General features: G+C 34.3%; 1 protein-coding gene across 2 annotated transcripts in view; it reads left to right on the forward strand.

The window, feature by feature from the left end:
- The window catches only part of LOC134531892 (uncharacterized), a 33,992-nt gene extending 9,866 nt beyond the window's left edge, over nt 1-24,126 (forward strand). Inside the window, exons 4-6 of one of the 2 annotated variants that reach the window (XM_063367909.1) lie at nt 6,746-6,789; nt 11,244-11,608; nt 11,708-24,126. In XM_063367909.1, the coding sequence (XP_063223979.1) occupies nt 6,746-6,789; nt 11,244-11,608; nt 11,708-13,530 (2,232 nt within the window). In that variant the 3' untranslated portion in view covers nt 13,531-24,126. Of the gene's footprint in view, nt 1-6,745; nt 6,790-11,243 lie in introns of both variants that reach the window. The other variant, XM_063367908.1, reaches the window with a different exon arrangement.
- The last annotated feature ends 1,723 nt before the right edge of the window (nt 24,127-25,849 follow it).

Genomic DNA, 25,849 nt, shown 5'->3' on the forward strand with positions numbered 1-25,849 from the left:
TTAAAATAATCTGTTCGTTAAAGTAATAAATATATTTGAATTAATGAGTGCAAATAAAAGTAAATTTATCAATTAAATTGTAGATTTCATTTCACTCCTTCTTTGTATCCCTACAAAATAGTGATAATTCAATAAAAATGATTCAATTTATTTCATAAAACTATGCAATAATTTCATCAATGTTTTTTTATGATGTTGTCATGTTTAACTATCGTCCGTAAACCGACTTTACAGACAACCAATTTTTTTTGTGCCTCCTTTGATTACAAAATTTGATAGCTTCATCCCTCAATTTTTTTTTTTTAATTTTCCCAAAGCAAACAACAAAAATCAAAATTTTGTGAAAGCTGGTGCAAAAGCTTTGGTAAGGTATTTTTTGCTCGAAGGTTTTTGAATACTAATGATTATTACTCACCAGGGCCTTGTTTAAGTATAGTAATTAATAACTTGGGTCAAGATTATATGGTGAATTGTGATAAAACTGAATATAGTCAATATATTATGTATAACTAAAATGCGAGTTCATACACAGCACCGGAATGTAACTAAAAACCAGGGTTCGTATGGTCCTGGAATGTCCTGGAATTTTAACCATGTCCTTAAAAGGCCTTGAAAAGTCCTTGAATTTAATCCAGTCATTGGAAAGTCCTTGAATTTTCGGGTAACATAATATTCCAGCTAGTTTCCTACCATTAAAATCCTAGCTTAGGAATACGAAACCATTATTTGTTTATGTTATTTCTAGAATATAATTTACTGACGTGAACAGACGCTGAGTGAATTTTCGTAAACAAATTAGGTTTTGGGAATTTCTGTGTGTTCCATTGGCGTCGACATTATCGTTTATGGATGGTCTAAAATAATGGATCATGCGTGTGCTTTGCTTAACTGTGTGTTATTGGACATAGCTCAGTACACAGGAGTAAATATGGTATCGCGTGGTAGATATGGTATAGATTTTTGGAAGATGCAGAATAAATATGGTATAGCGTGGTAAATGAGGTACAAACAAAAGAAGATAAATGCAAGATGGTCGTTTTGCTGTGTACTATTAGCTCCACAGAATAAGAAGTAACCAGAATGAGTTCATGGCTGCGAATGTGTAACCAAACAAACTTTGACGTGGAATGTACCAATATGGCGGCCGTATTTACATTCTGCCAAGCCACGTCCACATTGAGAACCAAAACATTGCATTGGTGCTACGTGTTTTGATACGCAACAACATGGTTTTGAATTAATTGGAGTTCTTATGCGTGTATATGAAGTAATATTCGATGAAAATGAAATCACACTTGAATAAAGATGCTTTAAATATTCCTGTGGTTTATTTATATCATTTAAATGATGTGTGTCGCTCTTTGGAGCACAATGAGATGTGATAGTTCTCGCCTTTTTATAATACGATGTGTTCTTAAATTTGTGTTGGTCTCCACTTTAATGCTTTAAATAACGTCTTGTTGAATTACGCAATAGTTTGAAACTTAGGAAACTTAAATTTTGAGTTTTTCGATGATTATTAATGTGAACTCGGTGACAACATAATAAAGTTGTAAAATTACAAATAATTACACAATTGAATGTCCGGCATGCTGAACTGGGATAAAATATAGCAAAAAGTTGCTAAAATCAAAACATATTGGTTATTGTACTTCTTACAAATGTCTCGAAAATTTGTTTTGTTAGGTATGACATCATGTTTTGTCTTAGCACTGCACTGTAAGCTCAAACTAAAACTAAAATCTAGGCATAACCATTCACACATTCCGAACATATTCAGATTTATTTAGTGTTCAGTGTCGTTTCTTACAAATGTCTCAAAAATTTGTTTTGTTAGGTATGACATCATGTTTTGTCTTAGCACTGCACTGTAAGCTCAAACTAAAACTAAAATCTAGGCATAACCATTCACACATTCCGAACATATTCAGATTTACAGTCAAACCTCTCTGAAACGACCCCTCACGGTTCCCAGGAATAGGGTCGGAATAGAGGGGGGGTCGTAATAGATGTTTTCCGAAATTTTCAGTTGATTTCAACCCCCCCCCCCCCCCCCCCAACCCCTTTTCCCAAACCGCTACTCGCTAAGAAACCAGCCATACAATGGCAGGATGCTGTCACTCACAATGCTAGACGGCTGTGCTTTAAACCTTCATGACAAGTCCGTCGCCCTACAGGCCACCTCTAAAGAAAATATGTCAATAGACAGTTTATTTTTACTGGTTAGATTACATGTACGATTTCTTGCTTGCCGTAGTTAAATACACTAGAACCCCGATGTCACGAACCCCGGATTTAACGAAGCAGTGATTTTACGAATACATTCTCGAGAACCGTCAAAAAATTGGACATTTTGACCAAAATGTGAAAATCAGAAGAAAAAAAATTTAAAACAAAACAAAATGAAAGATTATTAAAATCTGTTAACTTTAACACACAGCGTATTTTTTGTGTCGGCTTTAATATTTCCAATAATGTTCATGTGAGAATAACAAAAAAATAATGGGACATTTCCTTTAAAAATACGGCAGCAGTAGCTTGTGCAACGTAAGTGGGAGCGCGGGAATATCGTCTAGACAGGCTGGCGGCAGCACAGGCGGCGGATGCATGACGTCATACGGCTTACCTCTCCTTCCCTTGTCTAGACTTCAAGGTTCATCCCTCCCAGGCATACAAACCATCGTGTCTCTCTCCCCCTCCTACTTCAACGTCCTTTGGCATGTGAAACTGTCAACATCCTTCCTCACCTTCACCAAACTGTGTGCGACTAAAGCCAGGTTTGTATAGTCCAGTTCTGGTAAAATGAAAAATTTTTAAGGGCCCCCGCGACAGCTATTTACCGTTAATTGTTTTGATACAAATTGTTTGTTAGTTACACAACATTATTTCTGAAGGAAAATCACTGAAACTTCAAAATTTATTTAATGGAAAAATTTAGCAGGGCCGTAAAAGTATTCATTTTTGCCGCAAATGAACTATACTCGCCCTTCCTGCCGGACAACATTCTCGGCGCGTGACGCATGGCAACTACAGTCGTGTGCCGCGCACAGCCACGAAAAACCTACGCAATTTCCAAACTATACTATATATCCGACTGGAGTCTGTTTACGAAAAGCATTTAAGAATTTGTTAATGGTTCTTTTGAGATAAAATGGCTAAAAGACATGTTTTCGAAGTTTTAGGTGTAAAAAACCCGTTACAAATTTCTTGAAAGTATCATAGGGAAATGCATTACACCTTTATCTTTATTTTTCCGCCATATAATGTTATGGTCACCGCTCAAATTTCACTGTTATCTGACGGGAACGAGATGACTGCGCGCCAGTTCAGAAGCCTTGCACTTAGAGGTTTTACCGCGCTAGAACTACCATTGAGCGTCGCTCTTATCATCCCGCTTCACTAACACACACACTGACCAGACGGCGCCCTAAAGCTGATTAGAGGAAGCATGTAGAAATGCAAGGCAGGAAATTTTTCCAGCTTATCAACCAGGACCCGGGCAAGTCTTGACTATTAAGCTTTTCACATTAAAATATAAGAGACTTGTATTGTGTAATTTCGGTGTTATTTAGCGGTTTTTCTTAAAAATCGCTTTTTTTCGCATTTTCCATATAAATTCGCGGAAAATTTCGCGATTTCGCGATTCACCATATAATCGTGGCCCTAGTTATTGCTCGCGCGAGAGGAGAACGTGGAATGTTAGAAGAAAGATAAATGCGGGGTAGACAGACGGCAGCCAGTGTGTTTCCTGCGCGGGGAATAAGTGGCGTAGCCTTTTTTTTTATGCTGGGTGAAGCGACCTTTTTCTATCAACCCACGGGAAAAATTAATTGCTTGAGCTGTCAAAATAAACATCGCTGCGGCAGTTAAAACAAGTCGAGGCGGGCGTGCATCCAGTCGGTCGCTGTGTATTGTCAACCGATAGTAATCAAAATCAAGAGAAATCCAGCAGGTAGCTTTGCCTTAACTGCGTACCACACTAGACACTCGCAATAAGCTAAACGTAAACACGTTGCCACAAAAACCTTTATCTGCACCCTGCCGACAAAGGGACGTGGAATGGGGGTTGTTAAGCGCTGACAGCGGTCGACAGGAAGCACTCGGCAAGAGAAACGCAGCAACACGTTACTCACCACAAGAAACTTATTTTCTGTCTGTTTATCTTCGGATTTTCGGCAATTTTTTCACGGTTCCTCGAAATCGGGTTGTAATAGAGAGGTGGTCGCAATAAATGGGGTCGCAACAAAAAGGTTTTACTGTATTTAGTGTTCAGTGTCGTATTATGAGTGCATGCCAATTTAAATTTAACTAATAAACCTAAAAGTAGAAATAACTCACTGGTGATACTTTAACAAGCGCATAAACAGAAAAACAGGCTTCAAACAATACATAGAACAGTAACTAATAATAAAATAATCTATAAATACCTGTTAAAAGTGATTTTACTTATACTTTCTTTCTCCAATTGAAAATTATATTTTCTTTCTCCAATTGAAAATTAGATTTTCGTCCTGTTCGGTTACTACAGCCGAATGCTACACAAGTCATTTTCGTTTATCCCACATCTAGTAACATGAAATAATAAAGGTAGCAGATCATGTACACGTTTTTTATATCAATATATTCACGAAATGTTAGTTTTCAGCCACTAAAAACACATTTACACCAGTTTTGAAGCTCAACACCACCACCTGCCCAATGCAATCTTATGAGTGTTTTTCGGAAAGTGGAATCTACCAATATGGCGGCCGGACAGTTCCAGCTGATTCTCTCTCTCCCCCCCCACCCCCCCCCCCCCCCCCCTCTAGGCGTCATACCCTTGGCCCATCGCACGACATTGTGCTACCCCCGTGATTAGCTCACGCGCGATTACATGCTTCTGTAATCGCATGGCATTGTCTGAGTAATTGTAATGGGAAAAGTGTTATTTCTAGAAATGTTTTAATATTAGTTCGACTTCATTTTTAGTTTATACTTTCTGCGAGTTGCGAAGCGATTGTTTTTGCCAGTTTTGATAGTTGCATTGTGATTTAATTTTTGCGGCTGTCGCATTTGTGTACACATTTACATATGCAAAGACTTCAGTATTTATTATCTGATGTTTTTATCTCTACGTGTGTAAAAACTACAGTTCTTTCACAATTTATATTTTTTTTTTTTTCTTTCAGCGTGTTTGATAGTGCTTTTGGTGCGTTGATGTATGCAACTTGAGAGATACTGTTAACATTTATCACAATGCCTGGGAACTGTACTTTTAACGATTTGTGGTTACATAACCCTAAATTCAGGTTCTCTGAACAGGCGGAAGCAACTGGTAGTTTAACCATGGTGTCGAAGTCCAACAGCCTTCGAAGAACAGCCAAAGAAAAATCGGTATCCCTTACTGAAGTAAATAGACTGTTATGTGAGAAGTTAGACAAATATTAAAATCACTAAGGTTTTGTGTGAATTTTAGGTAGGTTTTTAGGTAGGGATTAAATTCAGTGAGAAAACTTACTTAACATACTAAACATACAGAAATAGAAATGTTGCCAAAACATCCTTAATTGACTTATTCAAGTTTAAATTTGATGTAGTAAATGTAATTTATTGTTTATAGTGGTCCTTGAAAAATTAGTGTACAGTCCTTAAAAAGTCCTTGGAAAGTCCTTGAAAGTTAATTGTAAATTCCTGTAAAGACCCTGAAAAACTTAAAACAATAAGCAATTTGACAGTAGTACTAATAAACTCAAATTGCAAGGATTTTATATTTTATTGTGGTACATTCTATTTAGCACGAATTTTGTACCAAAATATATTAACTAAAGGAATTTGGGGGGGGGGGGGGAATATGTTTTTTTTCTTGCATCTCTTTTATTAGTAACATGTTTGTACAATAACGATGTATGCACATTTTTCGAAGACACAAAAATTTACCAAAATATTTTTGTGAGTATATCTGTTATAGACTTGCTTCTTACTAATGGTATTGTTTTGAAAGTAAATCATGACTTTGTCAGTCAAAATGAGACTATTTTAGTGAAATAGTACCTTGCAGTATTTTTAAATATATATTTTTTTATTTGTTTTAAAATCTGATGTTTATTGTTTTTGATTTGTACTGATAACACTTGCACAATAGCATTTTCTCCAAAATGAAACTAATGTAGGAACTATATTTCTTTGTTTCCCCCTCCCCCTCCCCTTTCATTAAATATTTTTTTCTAGCATGCATTATGGTTTTAGTTTTAGCCTAAGATATAATTTCCAGTTTATTATTTAAAACACTTAAATTGACAGCATTTTTAAGTGGAATAGTTCACAGGCTTTTCAGTAAACCTATTGTTCAAGGATATTCTTTGTTTCAAAGGCTGTAGTTAATGTTACTGGTAACCTTTTTTTTTATTACACATCTCTCGCTCCCTTTATGGTTTTTTATAGTCTCTTATGAAAGTACAGACACCCTGTGAAATTTTTGAAACTTTTCTTTGGGTCGCTATGACATCATAGTTAATTACCTTTCTCTGTTTTCTGAATTTGTTTGCATAGCAGTCTGTACACCCACCTAATCCTTTCTAGGTTGGTTTCTTACAACTTCTCATCTGCTGTAAGCCTTTTCTGTTTTCCATTCTCCTATCCTGGATGTTCTCTCTCTTCCTCTATTCTCATTTTCATGTTGAGCTCAAAAATCTGAAAATATTTTCTTGCCATTGTATTTTTATTTGTGGAGTAATTTTGTGATGTGGTTTGTTTTGTGTTTTTACAGAAAAGTGTTGTGAAAATCAACCAGCAACCTAAGCTAACTAAGAGGTAATTAGCACTAGATTACTTTTCGTTACTGAGTATTTTATAAATGATTCATAAGGAATTAATTAAGCCACAGAAGTAATTTGTGAATAATGTTGACATTGATGGCTTAATGTGAATTACACCACTGATAATCTTGCCAATTTACTACGTTACCCAAAATAATAATTTAAAATATTGGTTCAAATAGTATTGCAGTGTGGTATATGAGTTTCTTACAATACATTTGCAAGTGGTGATTATAGAGCACAGTATATACTAGCCATCTTCATACAAAATTAATGTTTGAGGTAAGTCCGATTCCGGAACCGCAGTCTTTTAACATAAACAGAAAGTTATTGCAGAATGGGGGAATTAAAATACAGTAGACTCCCGATTATCCAGGGAATGGCTGGTAAGGGGTCCACTGATAACTAAAAAACAAGCTTAAAGCAAAGTAAAATTAAAAACCTATTAACAACTTTTGTATCCCTACTATTAAGACAAAAACTGTAACAGACGTCCCTCGAAGTAATGCCATAATTCGTTCTAGTAAAACCGAGTGCTAATTAAAACAGCACTGGTCGAGTGTGTTTTTTCGATAAGAGAATTGTAATCAAAATAATTTGTTTTCCAGTCAGGTAGTGTGCTTGCTGACTATCATTTTAATCATGACATTATTCCCGTTAAAATTATCATACAGTACTAATGTAGTATATCTAAATACATTAGACATACATTTAAATAAATATTAAATAACATTTTGAGATTAAATCACCCAAAATTAAATTTAATAATTCACGTACTTATTTGTTTACATAATAAGGCTTGGGCTTAAGATTCCAATATAGGAGCTGTATTTCAGTTGTAATAAGATTTGTAAAAGCACTAACTAAACATTTTCTATTATTAGAAAGATTATTTAACCTGTTCAACGTAATTCCAGAGTCTGTTCTTTACTAGATGCATTTCTGCCATGATTTGCAACCAGCGCATCCTAGTAGGTGCTAGGTAAACTAGCACTGAAAGCTCTGGCTTTTATCTCCAGAGATGCTGCCGACATGCCTGACATGCGAGATAGCAGAATATAAACGTTGGCTGAAACTCGGGCGTCATCGGAAATAAATATACAATGAAAAAAACCAATAACTGTTGAGGAAAGAGCACAATTTCCTTTGATGTTAGTCATATTATTAATTCGTTGTATTACTAATTCATTGCATTATATTTAAGCTACGGCCACACAGGGCGCTATGTCCGCTGTGGTGGTGATGTCACCAGGTGTTTGGTTCTTGGCTATTTTCCTAAAACGTTGCTGACATCGCGCATGCACAGATAAACAAAAACATCTGTTCTCGTGCAGAATTGTGGCATACTTTTGCGTTTGCATTTTTAAAAAGTTTATATTGTCTCAGTATTGTGCTTTAAATAGTCAAGTTGACGGAAAAGGTGGTTGAAAGATAACGAGAATATCCGTGTTTATGGAATAAAACAGTAGAAGAATATAGAAGGAAGGATATGCAGCACAACGCCTGGAATTAGATTCCAAGTGGAGGGTATCAATCTTAGTTGAATTTATCCTGAAATTATCCATAAATTTGGTTTCGTCCTCACTAGCAACTGCTTCATCAAACAAAACTCTTCAAATTCTTTTGTTTTTAAATTACATTCATGAACCCATTTCTTTTTGCGTTCAAATACTGTGAGAGCCATGAAGAATATTATCATCGTCTGAATCATCACTCAAATGCCACGACATGCATCTCTCCTATTTCACGAACTAGGTTATCTGATCTTGTCTGGCCACCTGCTGCAGCGAACATAGCGTAGCTTTCTGTGTGGCCTTGGTTTTAATTATACACTAGTGCTGTTTCCGTTGTGCGTGCACAGGAATAACAAGTCATAAATTATTTTTGTGTTCGTGGTTTATGGAAATATGGCCCCAGATAACCCGCACCTCGATAATCGGTAGTCTGCTATGTTGGTTTCATGAATGAGATAATTTATGTGTTAAAAATCTTTGTAGCTACTATTTTAACTCACGGGAAGACTGTGCATATTTGATAGTGAATTGAATGCAATTCTCAGTAATTGTGCAGGAAACTTTAATAACAAGCCTATAATGCTGTGTGTGCCACAGCTCATGTGTGTCCAGATACAAGAATAAATATAGTTAATATATTATAGTCTTTCATTATATTTGTTAACCTATTATTATTATTACTATTATTATTATTATTATTATTATTATTATTATTATTGTGTTATTTGAACAAATCAGCTAGGCTTCTGCGAATACTGTATTTCAATGTTCTTGAATATCAAATATTTTTTTTAATATAATTTCAACATACAGTAAATTTCTTTTTCACACCCCACAGGAGTCCAAGGAAAATTGAACTAAAATACAGTTAATTAAAAAAGGTAGGAATATACGTGGAATCATAATGAAAATGTGTAAAATAAAAGAATTTAAAAAAAAAGCAATGCAATTTCTTAAACCAGTTTATTTTAAGACTCCTCAGGAATTATTGTATGGTGTGTTCACAATTATTTGTAGGGTTTTATATGCACCCAGATTTCAAAAAATTTTAGAACCGCTGTACTAGACAAGTCTTGCACTCACTCGGTGCTATGCAGAAGATAGCATTGGCATTGTCAACAGATACTTTATGTCACAGACAATGTTATGCATTTCCTTAGTTTTTTCCTGTTATCCTTTTTTTATACCGCAGAAATTGTTTTTAGGATTATTGTTTGTTTCTTCACTGCTTATTTACATCAAAGCCTTTATTTACATCCCAAAAAATATGCTTGCTGTTGGTATATCTAGCTTTTTCTCTTATTTTTTGCAGTTTATCTGCTGTCTTTTGGATTGCTAGTAGGATTTCTGTCTTTTTAGTTATGTCACTTTTTTTCTCCTTGGTGCTACCGTACTGTTTATCCTTACTCAACCTTGTTTAGCAGTAGTAGATTTTTAATGTGTAAACATCTTAGCTCTTTGTATACTGCACTTGGTAGGAGTAATTTTGTGAAAATGGAACAGAAGTCAATGAACCGAAATGTGACAACAGAGATGGCGGAGCCATGTGTAACAACATAAACCAATATATAGTCACCCTCGTAAACATTAGGGTATATACTGCCAAATGAAACTTTATTATAGTGAAACTACCCTGGAATATACTTGGTAAACTAAAATGGTCATAGTAAAAAGTAATCTCAAGTTTTAAAATACCTAAGAAATCTGGCAATACAGTGGTTATAATACGTTATTTCATTTATAAATAGGATGGCTTTGTTTGCATGATATGCTACTATGGATTTTAAATTTATACTTGGTTTTACACAACTTTTATTAAATTATTGACATGACCTAAAAATTTGTGGTCTTATAACACGTTGAGAAAAACTTTGTTTACTGAATAAATATGAAAAATAATACAGAAATAATCTCCCCTCCAATTTGTTTACTCTTAACATTTTCATAATTTTATAGTTTAGGCCAAGAAATATGTAACTGCAAATGGTATGAGAAAACATGCTACAATGTGTTTTACATAAGTTCAGCTTTGTTTCTTTGTTTACATTTACATAAGTTGTTAATACAATTTCTAGAAGTTGTGTAGGTTATACTAAATGTTAAGAATTAATGTACTGCTCAATTAAGTACCTACCATGTGTATTAGTGATTTAACTATAAGTTATTTTAGTTTTTGGTTGAATTTTATATGAGTCATATAGATGATCAGTTGAAGATATATTTAATCTGTAATTCTGAGGAAAATCCTCTTTCCTGAATTAAAATAATAAAATTAGAATAGTAAAATTTTTCAAACATTCTCTCTCATTTCAAGTAGTTTACTATTTTAATGAGTGGGTATGTTTGGTTAGTTTTAATTCAGATTACTTAAAAATAGTGTCTACGGTTGATTACGTGTGGTTAGTTACATTAAAAATATTGTAAAATCATTATGGATTACCAATTTAAAATTTACCTAGGTAATTTAACCTACCTAACCAACCATCCTTACTATTTTATAGTATTTTTAATGTAGCTAACCTAACCAATTGTTCCTTCAGGACAAAAAATTAACAATTCATATGGGTTGTTAGATGTACCGGTAACATTAATTTTTCACACAAATTTTTTCATCACTTTTATGTTTTAGTATCGAATTTTTGCACCACTTTTCCCTTATTTTAACATCAACTTTAGTTAATTTTGTTTAGAGTTTTCTGGGGTCTCTATCTATAGCTATAAAATTGCTACATACTATAAAAATTGATCGTCAAAATAAATTCAGTTTTGGTCGCTGTTCCAATTTATTATTGCTGTGGTTATACATTTGCAAATGCTTACAGTCATAAAAAGTTTTCTACCTTGAAAGAATGTTTTTATCTGTGTTATTTTTAATGTGCTTTAGTTTTAAAAAAATGTTTACACTTTTGTCATTTTTTTTTTTTTTTTTTTTCAGTCCTGGAAGTCCAAACAAGAAATCACTTTCAATTGACATCACCAGTATGACTGGTAAAGCCATAGTTCGAGTGTCTGCCCGCAAATTTAAGCCCACTGAAGTAAGCAGTGTTGTTCCTGCAGGTGTTGGAGCGAACTTGAATGCAAAAGCACTGAAAGTGACTGTCAGCAAACTACCAGATATAAGTGTTCAAGATCAGCCCCACCGACAACTAGGTAGCAACGACATCGCTGCAACCGGAAACATGATGATGAGTAGAGACAAGCTGACAGAAATTTCACATCAGATTTTAGAAAGTAGGACATCAAAAAAGGTTTCTGCTGTACCAAAAATGCCAGAAAGTAAGCAGAAAACCACTAATAAAGGTAATAAAGTAATGTTGAAACCTGTGGATAACATTAATGTAGCCTGCTGGAAATGTTTTAGGGACATAAAGGATAATGAAAAATGTTCTTGTTCAACAGATGTCGACAGCAACGTGAAATTGAAGAAAGGAGAAACAACCAGTGAAAAGATGGCTGATGGACGTAGTAAGAGAAAAAAAGAAAATGAAGAATCGGACAGTAACAATTCGAAGAAAGTGCGTAGTGATGCTAAGAAGCCAGCGGTGAAGAGGAGAGACAGTATCTCCCTTGTCGGCCACGTCTACGATATTAGGAGAACGAAAAGGAAACGGACAATTACAGATTACAACCAGTTTCTGAATGATGGATTGCTGCTGTCTCCCAGAGGTGATAGAGGAAAGAAAGATGTTAAACCAGTTCAGAAAGCAATGCTACCGAAGGAAGCTACCAAAACTGCCAGCCCAAGGAAGCAGTCGCCGACAGCAGTTCCTTCCAGAAGAGGTTCACAGAAATTCACTGATGGAAAACTCGAAGACCAAGAAAATTTACCACGAAAACGTTCACCTCAGAAAGTAATATCTTTAGAAAGTAGTGAACTGAAAGATGCTGATGAACAGGTAGCGAAGAGTAAAAGTACATCTCCAAAATCTGAGAAGAATTCCAAGTCGCCTCGAAAGAGAAAAGTTCAGGAGGAGGATGTAGGAGGGGATACGGCTGATGAGCCAGCGCCGACAGAAACCCTCAACAAGTACGAGTGTTCGGTTTGTGGTGAGCAGTACTCGTCCACGGTGGAAGGCAAGGGCCACGAACTCGCCCACACCGCTCGATCACTCCAGTTGATCATGTACAGGTGGGGAGCAGATAGCCGGTCAAGCCACCAAAACTCTCCATCGAAAGGGTCCAAGAAAAGTAACGCTAAGACAGAAAATGTAAAAAACAACGGCAAACCCAACACAGAAACTGAAGTCGTCACAAAAGAAATATCAAAAGTGCTGCAGGATGTTGTCTCTTTGGTGTCTGAAAGTTCTCCGTCCAAGCAGCAGAACGTAAATGGTAGCACAGTAACCAGAACTCGGAGGGGCAGGATAGTTGTGAGCAAACTGCAGATTGCCAAACCCAGAGGGCGCAGGGCCAACGCAAAGGCAGATGCTCTGAAACGTGAGGAAACAGTCCGCAGCATCATAAGTGATTTTGAATCTCTGGAAGAGGGGGAAGAAGACGAAAAAGAAACCAGTCCTTCCACAGTCGAGAATTCTGATGCGCCGGGTGCAGATAGGGGCGCAAAGGAAAAGGTGTCGGAGCAAGGCCCCGAACAAAGTCGTGTTGGACCGGAAACTGTTAAGAATGGCTTCGCTGACAAAGAAGTGGACCGTCGTGCAGAAGACCTCGCCCCGGAGAGTCGAGATGGTGAACGTGATGAAGGTGATCCCGGTCCTCGAGAGACAGCAGCCCAGCTCACCGAGGAGGCGGGAGAGGGATCCGGTGAGAGCAGTGTTCCAAGTGGTGAGGCGCCAGGCACGGGGGATCGAGGTGGCTCGACAGGCGATGAGTTGATCTCCGGTGCGAACGAAGACACGGATGCCGGTAGCAGGGATAAGGACGGTGGCAAGGGACCGGATGAGGCTCCAACTGAAGCCGACGAGGTGCGTCCTCGCGCGCGCGTTGAAGATGTCATCGACGTTGAGGAGAAATCGGGCAGGTCGTCTGGCGGCAGCAGTGTGATACTGGAAGAAACTCAACCGAGTGTCGGGCTCGGCGAATCTGGCTACGACTTGCACACCAGTCTTGAGAAGGAGATTTACGAACTTCACGGTGTTGAAAATTTAGATTTCACTCCACCTAAAAGCAGTGGCTTAGAACCTCTAACGAGCTCTGAGGCAAGTGCAAGTACTAAAGTTTCACCAGTGAACAACGATACTGATTTAATACATATATTAGAGTGAGATATTTATGTTAGTTTTTATCACTGCAGATTGTATATATATCATAGGCTGTCTCTAGGCAGTATATTTGGATGACTGTGGCTGAAAGTTTAATAGTAGGGTAGATACTTAATTTTCAAGCACTTTGTGTTTCTATTTGCAAGAAGCCTACAGTTGGTTGTATGTATTTCAAAATTGTCCATCAATCTTCTAACAGAATTATTTGACTTAACTTTGCATTCATTTAACAGTTTGTAGTTGGTTGCATTTGAATGCTCAATGTTGTTTGAGCATATCGCTGAAATTATCATTGTCTAAGAAACTAAAGTAAAAATATTATTAACAACAATCTAGGGATGGTCCTGTTTCATGTTTGAAAAATCTATCTTTGTTTGTGTGTAGTATGTATTTTTTTTTAATATACATATATATTTTTTATGTTTTCAAATTGTAGCCCCGTATTGGTTTTGTGGTTGTAATTTCCCTTAACTTTTAAGGGACCAGACAAAAAATTGTTACGATATGGAAAAAGTCTTGGAAAGAAGAAAATTTATAGTGAAGGAGACAATGTATATTAAATATTACCTATTAAGAAAGTTGTGAAATCAGAAGGTTAGAAAAGGCGTCTGCTGTAATTAACGCAAGGGGTCAGTTTTAACTGGTGTGAAATTTTCTATAGAGGGTTTTAACTACACATTTTAACTGGTAACCCCTGAAAGTAATTATGATGTGATTTTCACAACAGTATTTTTAAGATACAAACTTTAGAGACATGATGCTTTTGATGAACTCAAAAGCTTTCATCATAGCAAAAAAAAAATTGCACTGGTATATCTTGAAACCTTTGGTAAATGGAAATATTCTTTGCACACTTGCGGTACACACTTCACATTGACTCGGTCCCAACTCTTCTGCAAAATGTATATACTGCTTGCAGTCTGCTCACCACAGTTATCTCGACAAAGATCAGTGATGTCAAAAAGAAATTATACACATTTAGTCATGAAAAGACAGAACAGCGAACACTTCAACACTGGTTTCTTTCTGAGCTGGCTGTATATAAAAGAGATTTTCTGATACCACTTTTGCCAGGACGAGTGATTTTCTTTGCCTCTTTTGAAACAGGAAATAGCAGATTATGAATTTAAAAATTTGGTTTTTCCACTGCAAAAGAATAGCTGAGTAAAGAATACAGTGATAGATGTTGTCTGGGGGGGCAGTTCACTAACTTTTGCCATTTTACTATCTATAACTGTTTATTCTTTAAGCATTTTTATTAATGAAAGGTCAGAGGACTTGGCAACACAGAATTTTTGCCTCTGTGAATACAATTTTTGTATAAAAACGGTAATAGCTATTTAAAAAATTATGTTATCAAAAGAGTAACACATTATTTTCTTTATTCTTGTCCATTTTTTTTTCTCACCTTGGTTATTGCCTTTTCTTAGCTCAATAAAAGCCACAGTTATTTTGACCATTGCAAGATACTTTCTCTGAGAAAGTCACGAAAGCGTAACACAGTCTTAATATTTATTGGAATCATTGCTACCGAGTTTAGAAAATGAAATCGGGACAATTTGAAAGATGTTTTTGATTGCAAATGTCAAGAAAAATGTCGACCGTACGATTGCAACTAAACTACTATAATGTTTCAGTTGATTGTACACCTGTAAGATTTCTAGTAAAAGATGAGGGAAAAAAATTAGAAAATCACATTTCAATTTAAAATATTGGATTTTTTTATTTTTAGTTTGCCGCAATCATGCATTTTTCAGGTCTCTACATATGAGTCAAGTATCGATTGCTCAAGCCATGGATGATAACGCGTGCATGAACACATAACCTTAAATTAAGTGCAAAGGGAAAAAAATCGTACATTATAGAATTATACTACTGGCTGTAGTTCATGTAGTTATTTTGACACAAAGATATAAAATAATTGTTAGGACTATTTGGTTTTAAGAGCCCAATTTTGTTTGAAACTAATCCTCATGCCAACCTCTTCCCCCATGGAAGAATTCACCGGATAGTGTGGTGAATACCGAAACAAAACCTCATAGGAAGTTTGGAATTTTAACGTTATAATTTCCCTACCATGATGTTTCAGTTGATATAAATATTGGAAAAATTTAATACATATATGACTTGAATAGAAAAATACATTTATTGTGCAGTGGACTCTGTTGTAATTTGCACATTTTATTTTGAATACTGGTAACAGCTAAAGTTTTGTAAAGCATTATAGCCAATATTTATTTATTTATTTTTAATAAAAGGGGCGGGGGGGGGTGAAAACTATAAAGTTATACTGCCAATAATACGTACAGCAGGATGTGTTCACAAAACAAGCATTTAATTACAAAGACTTTTTCCATTCGTGTACCAGTAGTAATTTTAATATTTCTGAAGTGTCCTTGGAGAAACATTAAGCAGTGATAAAGGTTTGTAAACAATGTTAACTTTAGTGTTGGTTAACTGTCTAACTTAATGACAGCTTAATGGCTGGTTATCTTTCAAGTCATTGATTATAACTAGGGAAAGTAAATACAGTAGTATTGTTAAAAATATATATAACAAAGCTGGATGTTTGTCATAAACAATAGTAATTAGGCAACAACAAATTATGTTTTTGCCCCCTGTAATTTTTATAAAGCTCTTACATACCTGCAAAAGGATCTCGTAACCAGCCATACAAAGGAGCAGAAAAAATAGCCTTGATTCTGTATATAAGGCTGTGTTTTATTTTTGATGTGTAACATCTTAGCCCTTGGTATATGACATTTGGTGGGAGTAATTTCGTGAATGACACGGAAGTAATGGAATGGAAATGTGTGACAACAGTGCTGCCATCTGCTGTGAGTGGCGCGTACCAAAGTTTACAAAGTCAATGGGAAACTTTATAGTATTAACTGTTTAATGAATTTTAATAAGATGGCCAGTAGTTTAGTAAAATTCTTTGTTGGAAATCAGGTCCAAAGCTGGTTTTTAGTATTTTTTCAAGTCGTTACTTTTATCAGAGCACTTACTAATTAGTTCAATATTTCCGTCTGCTAATCAAATGTTTTGATAGTTAATGCAGTGAACGTGCTGCTGTCTGTGTGTGATGGTGTGGCAAGCCTTGTTTGTGATCTTGACAGGGAATTATAGCGGCGCGTTTATAAAGTACACGTGATTTACGTCCAAAAATTTACTTGAAAATATAGTTTGCGTATATTTATCACACACTGCATTGAACAGCATGACACTCTCCCATGTGGCTTTTCTTATACGTTATAAATGCATAGTTTATGATATGAATTCATTCCTAGAAGTTATTTGTTGAAGTGAGTATTAATAAATATGTTCTGTAATTGATATTATGTCATTTTAAAATCTGAGGTTCATTCCTTTTGATGCCATATTAATTGATCCTTTAAAAATTGGTACATAGGAAATTAATTAATTATAAACAGGGTGGCCACACACCGGGAAATCCTGGAAAACCGGGAAATTACAGGGAATATCATTTTGCAATGGAAAACCGGGAAAAATACAGGGAATTAGTGATTTGGCCCTGGAATTTTTTTTGCTGGTAGTAATTATTTCGTCAACTGTGAATATGTACATTATAGAAACATTTAAGGGCAACGTGCAAATCTCAGCGTTTTTATTAGTGCTAATTAAATTTTATAAAACACGCTATTTAATGTATACTATCTTATTAAAATGCAGAATATTCCACTCCGTACCGCGCATCGGCTACATGGAATTTGGTACGGTACCAACATTCCATTAATATAGTATTTGTACCATATTGCTGATAATAGCACCATACAACGTGCGTAAGTAAGCAGACAATAAAATTAACGTACTGTATTTCTGGCCAGTGTACCATATTATGGTCTACTGAATGTCGTATTTTTCGTGTATTTGCCGAAATAGCGGAACATTGCCGTGCCATTTGTTTTTGTGGCAAGGGCATGAATATTAGAGGTGTAAAAGTAACGAAAAAATGTGTACCCGTATGTATTCGTTACTATAACAATTAGTACTCGTTACTTTCGAATCGTTATTCGTTACTTCTGATACCGCATGACATGGCACATGCTATGTTATGTAACAGCATCGAATCGAGTCGTATTTCGTACGCGTACAGTATGACGTCGCGTAAATAAAAATAAATAGAATATAAACAATTTAAAATATTTGATAATTAACAGCTTTTGTTAACCAGGAAACAATTAACTCTCATTAGAGCGGCTTCATTATAATATATCTTTTAAGATAAGAACATAAAACGTGAAAATACGCGATTATAAAAAACAAAAACATACAGATTTATAATTTGTAAAAAAATACTTTCTTACGTTGTTTCTGTTCGAATCTAAAACTTTATCTACACACACAATACCTTTAATAAACAGTAAAAAACTTGGACGACGAATTTCCAAATTATACTTTTATTAATAAACAAACATCGTTCTTTGTAACGAATAAGCGCGTGCATGCGTGAAACATACGAAAGATGCGAGTAACGAAATGCATTCGTGTGTAACGTTTCGTTACTCGTTACTAGATGCCGCACCCGTTACTCAGTAACGAATACATACGGTTTGCTACAGCAAATATCATGACCGGATTGTGCATGGTTTATTTGCTTAGTGGTTGTTGTTTGTTTTGCGTAATAAACCATTGAACAGCAATTTTTCACAAATTCCGAAGTGTATTTTGTGGTGAATTGAAACTATAACCATTTTGACGGTAATTTGTAGTCCATCGTATGTGAAAATACGGGTGCATAACCTGGATTAAATGGCGGGAGCGCGGGCCGTGAATGTATTATAGGCCTAGTTATGTTGTGGTTGATGCGTTTGTGTGAAAATTTGAATTTTTTGTGGAAACATTGATAAGGTAAGCTTTTGTTTTATTTGGTTTGTCAATTTTACAACTTGTCAGTTTATTCAACAATTACAAAGCGTTCCTAGTTAAAAATTTTCATATAGGTAGTAAGTCAAGCTGAAATCTCAATAGCACATAATTATATCACCGTGCGTCTTGGTAGATTAGGTTAAGAGTGCCGCACGAGTGTTTTTTTTTTCTTCACAATAACACTGGGGAAAAAATTGCGTCAAACTGTGTGGTCGCCGGTATTCAGTTATGTTTAAACATTTTTAATTTTCTTTAAAGGTTAGGCAAGTTAGACTTACATTGAATTAAGTATAATACTTTTAGGATTTTTGAGAGTAATAGGAAATTAATTATAATTTTTCTTTTTTTAGAGCCAAGATGTCACACTCAAAATATACTAAATCTGCATTTAAAGAAACATGGCTGCAGAATGAAGATTTTTCAGAATGGTTGAGGCCAGTTGTGCACAATCAGTATGCAGCAAGGTGTAGTTTTTGCCAGAATGTGTTCAGCTTGAGTAACATGGGCAAGAGAGCAGTTACTAGCCACATGACTAGTAAAAAACACATTAAATTTGTTAATGCTAAGAAGAGATCGCTGCTGATGGGAGTGTTTCTTAAACCAAAAGACTTACCTGGGACAGATTCTGAAATGATTAATGTTAATTCAGAAAAAGTAGTTGCTGGCACTTCTTCACAAGATTCAAAACCTGATATTCATTCTCAAGAAACTACATCCAAAAACATAAGCCATTTTTTATTGAATGATTCTGTTGTACATGCAGAAATTATTTGGTGTCTCAATATGATATTATCTCACAACTCAATGCGAAATGCTGCTAGCAGTGTTAATCTTTTCCCTATAATGTTTCCAGACTCAAATTGCTTGCAAAATGCAGCTACAAAGAACAAAATTGGCATACTCAATAGTGCATGGTCTTGCCCCACATTTTCATAAAGAGTTGATTCGGAAGTTGAAGGAATGTAAATACTGTGTTGTCGGTTTTGATGAGAGTCTTAATAAAGTTGCTCAAAAAGGTCAAATGGACATAACGGTTAGGTTTTGGAGTGAAAACAATTTGCGCACCCATTATTTTGGATCTGCTTTTTTAGAACATTCTTCAGCAAGTGATCTTGTCAAGGCTTTTGTGGAAGCACTTTCAGAAGTCGACATGAAAAAAATACTACAGATATCCATGGATGGACCTCATGTAAATTTTAAGTTCCTCCGGGATTTGAAAGAAGAAATAGTTACAAGTGAAAATGATCCATCATTCCTTGACATAGGTAGTTGTGGCTTACACACATTGCATTGTGCCTTCAAAGCTGCCATAAAAGCCACAGACTGGAAAATTGTTGAGTTCCTTCGTGCTCTGTATAATTTATTTAAGAATGTTCCAGCAAGAAGAGCAGATTATGTTCAATTTTCAGGGTCTTCAAATTTTCCAAAAAAGTTTTGTGCCATACGATGGCTGGAAAATTCTGGTGTTGCAGAACGTGCTGTTTTAATGGTTCCTCATTTGAAAGTGTTTGTGGAGAAGGCTACAGCAATGAAACGTGTTCCATCTTGCCAGAGTTTTTGTGTTGTTTCAAAAACTATTGGGGACAAATTTCTGATTCCAAAGTTAGTTTTCTTTCAAGCTATAGCTTTGGAAATGGAGCCATTTTTGCAGAAATTCCAGTCTGATGCTCCACTTGCTTCCCTCCTTTACGAGTCTTTAAGTAACTTGGAAAAGTTCATGTTGAGGTTTGTGGTAAAGCATGTTTTAGAGAAATCTAAATCCATCAAAGATGTTCCACTCAATGTTAAAGAAAGTTTAGTTAATCCAAAGTATGTAGATGTTGGGTATGCTACAAGAAGTGTGCAGAAGGTAAAAGGTTCAACAGAGAAAGAATTACTGCTTTTTAAGGATGACTGCATGAAATGTTTTCAGGTTCTTTGTCAGAAGATAATGATTAGGTCACCCTTGAAATATTCTTTGGCAAAGGGAATTTCATGTCTGGATCCGTCTGTTGCTGTTATTCCTAAAGTCTGTGATGCTCGTCTTTCCACAACATTAAAACTGCTTGTTGAAAGTAAATGGTTGTCAGGAACAGTTGCTGATAATGTTGACAGGCAATTCAAGAGTGTGTGTAAATCATCAGAATTTTGTGAGAAAATGAAAACTTTTTCATCTGAAAGCACTTCTCTTGCTGAGTTGTGGCTAAGCCATATTCCAGAGAATGGAGACTATCAGGCATTAGTCAACTTTTTGAAGATGGTTTTCTGTTTGTCTCATGGGAACTCTAGTGTTGAGAGAGGATTCTCTATTAACAAAGAATGCTTAGTGGAAAACCTACATGAATCTTCAATAGTGTCACAGAGACAAGTTTATGATGCAGTTTCAGCGCTAGGAGGCATTCAAAATATGACCTTAACAAAAGATCTGGTAAAGTCATATCGCTGTGCTCGTTTGCGATACTCAGACGCCCTCAAAGATGCAAAAGAAAAAAAAGAAGCTCTACATCATGCAGAAGTAGAGAAGAGAAGGTCAGTTTCCCTTGTTAGAGAGTTAGAAGAGAAGCGGAGAAAATTGATGGAAGATGCCATGAAACAGTCTGCTCTTATTGAAGAGGAGATAAAAGCAATTTCAAAATAAGAGTGCCTTTTATTAGTCATCATTTATTCAGTGTTCCATCTCATTCAATTTTCTTATTTAATTTCAATGTTTAAAAAAAATATGTTTTATGCCTCATGTTTTTAGTTTTGCTTTAAAAGTTTGTTTGTCAGGATGTCTTTTTTTAAAGTAGGACACTTATTTTAGAGTGTATGTTTATTCAATTTCCCATGAAAGTTTTGTGGACATGTTTTTCAACAAGCATTATTTAACTTACTTAAGATAGGCTGTAAACAAGTAACTCATTCTTTTCCATCCATAAACTTTGTTTTTAATTACTAGAATATTGTGGTTGCAGATCTGATAATAGGTAAGAAAATATTTGATAAAAATTTAGTTTATTATTATTTAGGATATTTAATCAGTCATAGTAAGTTTTAATTACGTTAATGATTACACCATTGCATAATATGTAATTTTTTTAAATGAAATTTAACTTGTAGCACAATTATCTCCTTCAGGGAAAAAACTTAGAATTTTCTGGAAAACAGGGAAATTGCAGGGAATTTCATTTTCAAAAATATGTGGCCACCCTGATAAAACAAACCGTAACCATCCTTAATATTAATAATAGCAATTTTCATTAAAAATTAGCGGTGACTGTTTAATCAGTCCGTTCAGTACGTGACTAATATTTCAATAACAATTCTGCTCGTTATCAAGGCTAGATGTTACACTTCACTGACGAGTACTGAAGGACTATTTCACATTAGATTTTATGGACAAAGTCAATAATATATATATATTTTTTAGTGTTGCAAATTTAATACTTTTTAATTATTTACCAAAAACAAATAACCGTGTTATTTTTCTTATTAAATGTACATAATTGATAAAGTTAATTTTAGTATATATATTAACTCACATTATTGCAGATTAAAACTTTTTTTTTGTACTTAACCGGAAAAAAAAGTTTTGGTAAAATGGAGGAAAGTGTAGTATTTGGGAATGTAGAAAAAAGGGTGTTATACAATAATTATTATTTAATTTCTGAGGTATGAAAGTAGTTAAATTAAATGTAGCATGTATATATGTATTTTGTTATATTGTTATGATTACTATTGGTGAGAAATGCCATGATGGTGTTAAATGAGACAGGGTTATAATCAATTTACAATTAATAAGAGGAGACATTGCATTCCTATCTTATGAATCCAATTTTCTACGTTTTGAGTAGGTTATGTTAATATGTGTGGCACTCGTACATCTGTGTAAGTTATAAACGAGTGGTGTTTGAACCCCTTTAATTTGTGAGCTCGCAAAATGACCGCACAAAATTCACTGAATGTAAATTCAATAACCCCCAAACCAGTTGGGTCAAACTGTCTCAGACGTGTAGCCACGTCGACTTATTTGCACCGTAAATAGTCTGTTGCTCACATAAGAAACAACAGTAACTAAATGATAACCTAACTGGCAGGCATCGTGTTTCACAAAGTAGTGTAGTGTACACTCTGACGTTGGATATTCTTGTTCCTATTTACACTTCCTTCAAGAATATATAGTCCATCATTCAAAACTCTGTAGCTCCAACCACCTTTAGTTGCGAATATTTTAGGCCGGCACAAAAGTGTGAAGGAGATGTGAGGTTCTAAAAAACACACAGTTCTCTTGTTTCATAGATCGTTGGAACTATAACAGGCAGTAAGGAATTTTCTTTCTGCGTGGCAATGCAAAAAATTAAAGTTGCAAAGTTTTCAGTCACATGATGTGGTTGATGTTGCATTTGGCCCATTGCGAATAGTCCATGACTGCAGAAAAATGAGTGCTAATATTGGTAGTGCAGTAAAAACATGGTCAATGTTACTGGATGGTTTGTAGTTTATTTTATTTTGTTTTGTGTGCAATGTTAAGAGTGCATATATTATGTTGTAGTGTACTTTATTTAACTGACCATGTTTTGAGTGTGTTGGTATGTGTTGTGTTTACGAGTGTGCGTGAAATTTTTTCCTTGCAACTGCGATCACACGGAGTGATGGATGGTGATACAACTGTCAAAGGTTTGAAAACAACTTGCGGCTTGGAATTTTTTCATGTCTGTTTCTCAGAACTTACTTTGAATTTTACCAGTAGATGCTTGCACTTTAAAAAAAACTGTCATATTTTAGTTTGGATTCTAGTTTGGTACATTTCCTCTGAAATTCAGACAGTAATTAAACCATTATCTGAACGTTACAGTTGGGAAGAGACAGATTATGGACGTACCTGACGTTAGACCTTCTCGTAAATAAATTTTAAGCCATGTCAACGTATTTGTTTTATTTTATGCTACCATTGACTTGCTGATAGATTAGGATATATTGGTGTATGTAGTTACACCTGCATATAGTGCTTTGTGTGTTCATAAATGATTAATGATTTTTTAATACAAGTTGTCATACAGCAAAAAGTAAAATCGTTTTAAATGCTTCTTTTGAAACATGGTGATTATGAAGTAAAATAATTTATCCAGTTAAGTATAGAGATTTCACATTCAACCATGTAATATATTTCACATTTAAAAATGAACTTTCTGAAATTTTTTAACTCATATGTTTATCTGAGATATGTATTTGTTTCAGGATTGTCAATAAAAACTAGCAGTTTAGTTTTAAGTACGTACAGTTTGTAGTTAAACAAAAAATTAGCTTTATGATGAATGAGTTAAACATTTATATAACTCTCACTCTAGTATTTGTAACTGCTTCATTTTACTTATAATATGAAATTCAACTGCAGTTGATTTGTTTAATTTTCATGGATGAATATGTGATCATTTACAATTGCGATAGAGTATATGATACTTATTTAAATTATGAACTTTTGCAATGTTCTGAATATTGTACATAAGAACTAAAAGTGGTGTGATTCTTGTGTGTTGGTAGTTTCAGCATGTCCTAGGTTTATACAAGTGGCAATAATCAGCCAAACATGTACAAATAGATATTATTTATAAAAAGAGTGAATTTAAATTTATGTAACGGAGACAAAAATATGTGTTTTATAAATATTCAGTAGTTGATGTAAAAGTCCCATTACTGTTTGTAATTACAAAAATAAGGTTTTAAAATGTTTTAAATAAATTTAAAAAACCATTCATTATCTTTTTGTGTTCAAGCCAAAATATAGTTTAATTTTAAACAATTTGGACCCTTAAAACAAAAACCGCTTAAAAAGTTGCTGATGTGCATCTATATCAAACACGTGTAAAAAAATGGAATTTTCTGTTTTTGAAATCATTTTTATTAGCTGAAACCTAATGTGCAGACAGGACAGATATGATGCAGTGAAAGACAGTCATGTGTTTTATATTTTATTGAATATCTAGTTGTGTTGCAGCTCGTGAGTCACTAGAAGTTTAGGTAGTTCCCCTAATTTGGAAAAAAATATAAGGAAATTATATATCATCGTATGTTCTAATTGGCTTAGTCTCTAGCAATAAATAATATGTAATTACTAGTGTTGGGTCAATTTCAAAAATATTCCTATTCTGATTCCAGTTTTGATTGTCATATTTGGGATTTGATTCTCTGTTTTAGATTATGATTCTTGATTTGTATAATTTGATACAAAAACCTGTTTGTTATTTACAAGTTACGACTCTTGCGGTTAAAAAACAGTTGATAAAGACTGTGCGCTATAATTTCAGATACATAAATTTTCTGTATATTTGTGCTTTGACAAAATTGAATTAAATAAATAATAGTATAAAAAACTAAAAAAACATGATTTTATAGAAAATTGAACTAAAAAAAGAAAATAAATTTTAATAAATTTGAATTAAAAATAGTGTAAAATAAAAAAAAAATATTTAAAAAAAGCGTGGGGTGCATGGTGTCAATAGTTATAATTATTTTATTGACAGATATGAGTAGGTAGAAGGATTATCATTTTGATAATATCTTATAAGCACCCCACACTTTTTTTAAATTAAATATTTTTTTTATTTTACACTATTTTTAATTCAAATTTATTAATTTTATTTTCTATTTTTTAGTCCAATTTTCTATAAAAGCGTGTTTTTTAGTTTTTTTATACTATTATTTATTTTCTACTTTTTAGTTTGGTTTATTTATAATTTAAAGTGATACTTTATCGACGTATGAAAGAAATTTTATAAAAATGTAAAAAAACTTGATAGTTATTACATCAATTACTATTAAAGTAGTTTTTGAATAGATATTGGCTGCAGTTAAAATCAAATCGATAAATATTGTTTTATCTCAGAAGTGTGTCTAGATGTGGCTCAATTTTTTTATTTATTACATGAATTTACTATTAAGTGATGAGTAGATATTGGCTGCTTCTAAAATATGTATCCAATATAGCGTGTTGAAGAACTACAGTACTCAATAATTTCAATATCTTGCTATGAAAATCAATATATTCAGGAAGTCATTGATGTTTATTCTAAGTCAGCATATCTGATGGGTGACCATCCTTTGTTTGCAAATGTCTCACAAAACATTTTCTCCCATTTGTTCCAGACTGATTCCACTGTAAGTTTCATTTGCACGCAGTTGTACCAAACTACACTGGAGTATTCTAAGAAATGTTTTAAAATTTATATTTTCTTTTTGTCTTCTTTGATTAGGAAACGTCCACATTCTTTGTTGAAATCTTTAATCCACTGGTAAGCATTTGAGTTTCTGCCCGTGAATTTCTCAATCATGAAATCTTATGCAAATTTTCCCTAAATTTTTAGTTTCAGATATAGTTTTTTTTTCTTTAAGATATTTTTCTAACAGTTTTTCCAATTTTTTATTTGATCCACTAGGTATAGATTCAGCACTTATTTTTTCCCTCAATTTCGTCCAG

This window comes from Bacillus rossius, chromosome 5 (assembly GCF_032445375.1).
Source record: "Bacillus rossius redtenbacheri isolate Brsri chromosome 5, Brsri_v3, whole genome shotgun sequence".
In the NCBI taxonomy this organism is placed as follows: Eukaryota; Metazoa; Arthropoda; class Insecta; order Phasmatodea; family Bacillidae; genus Bacillus; species Bacillus rossius.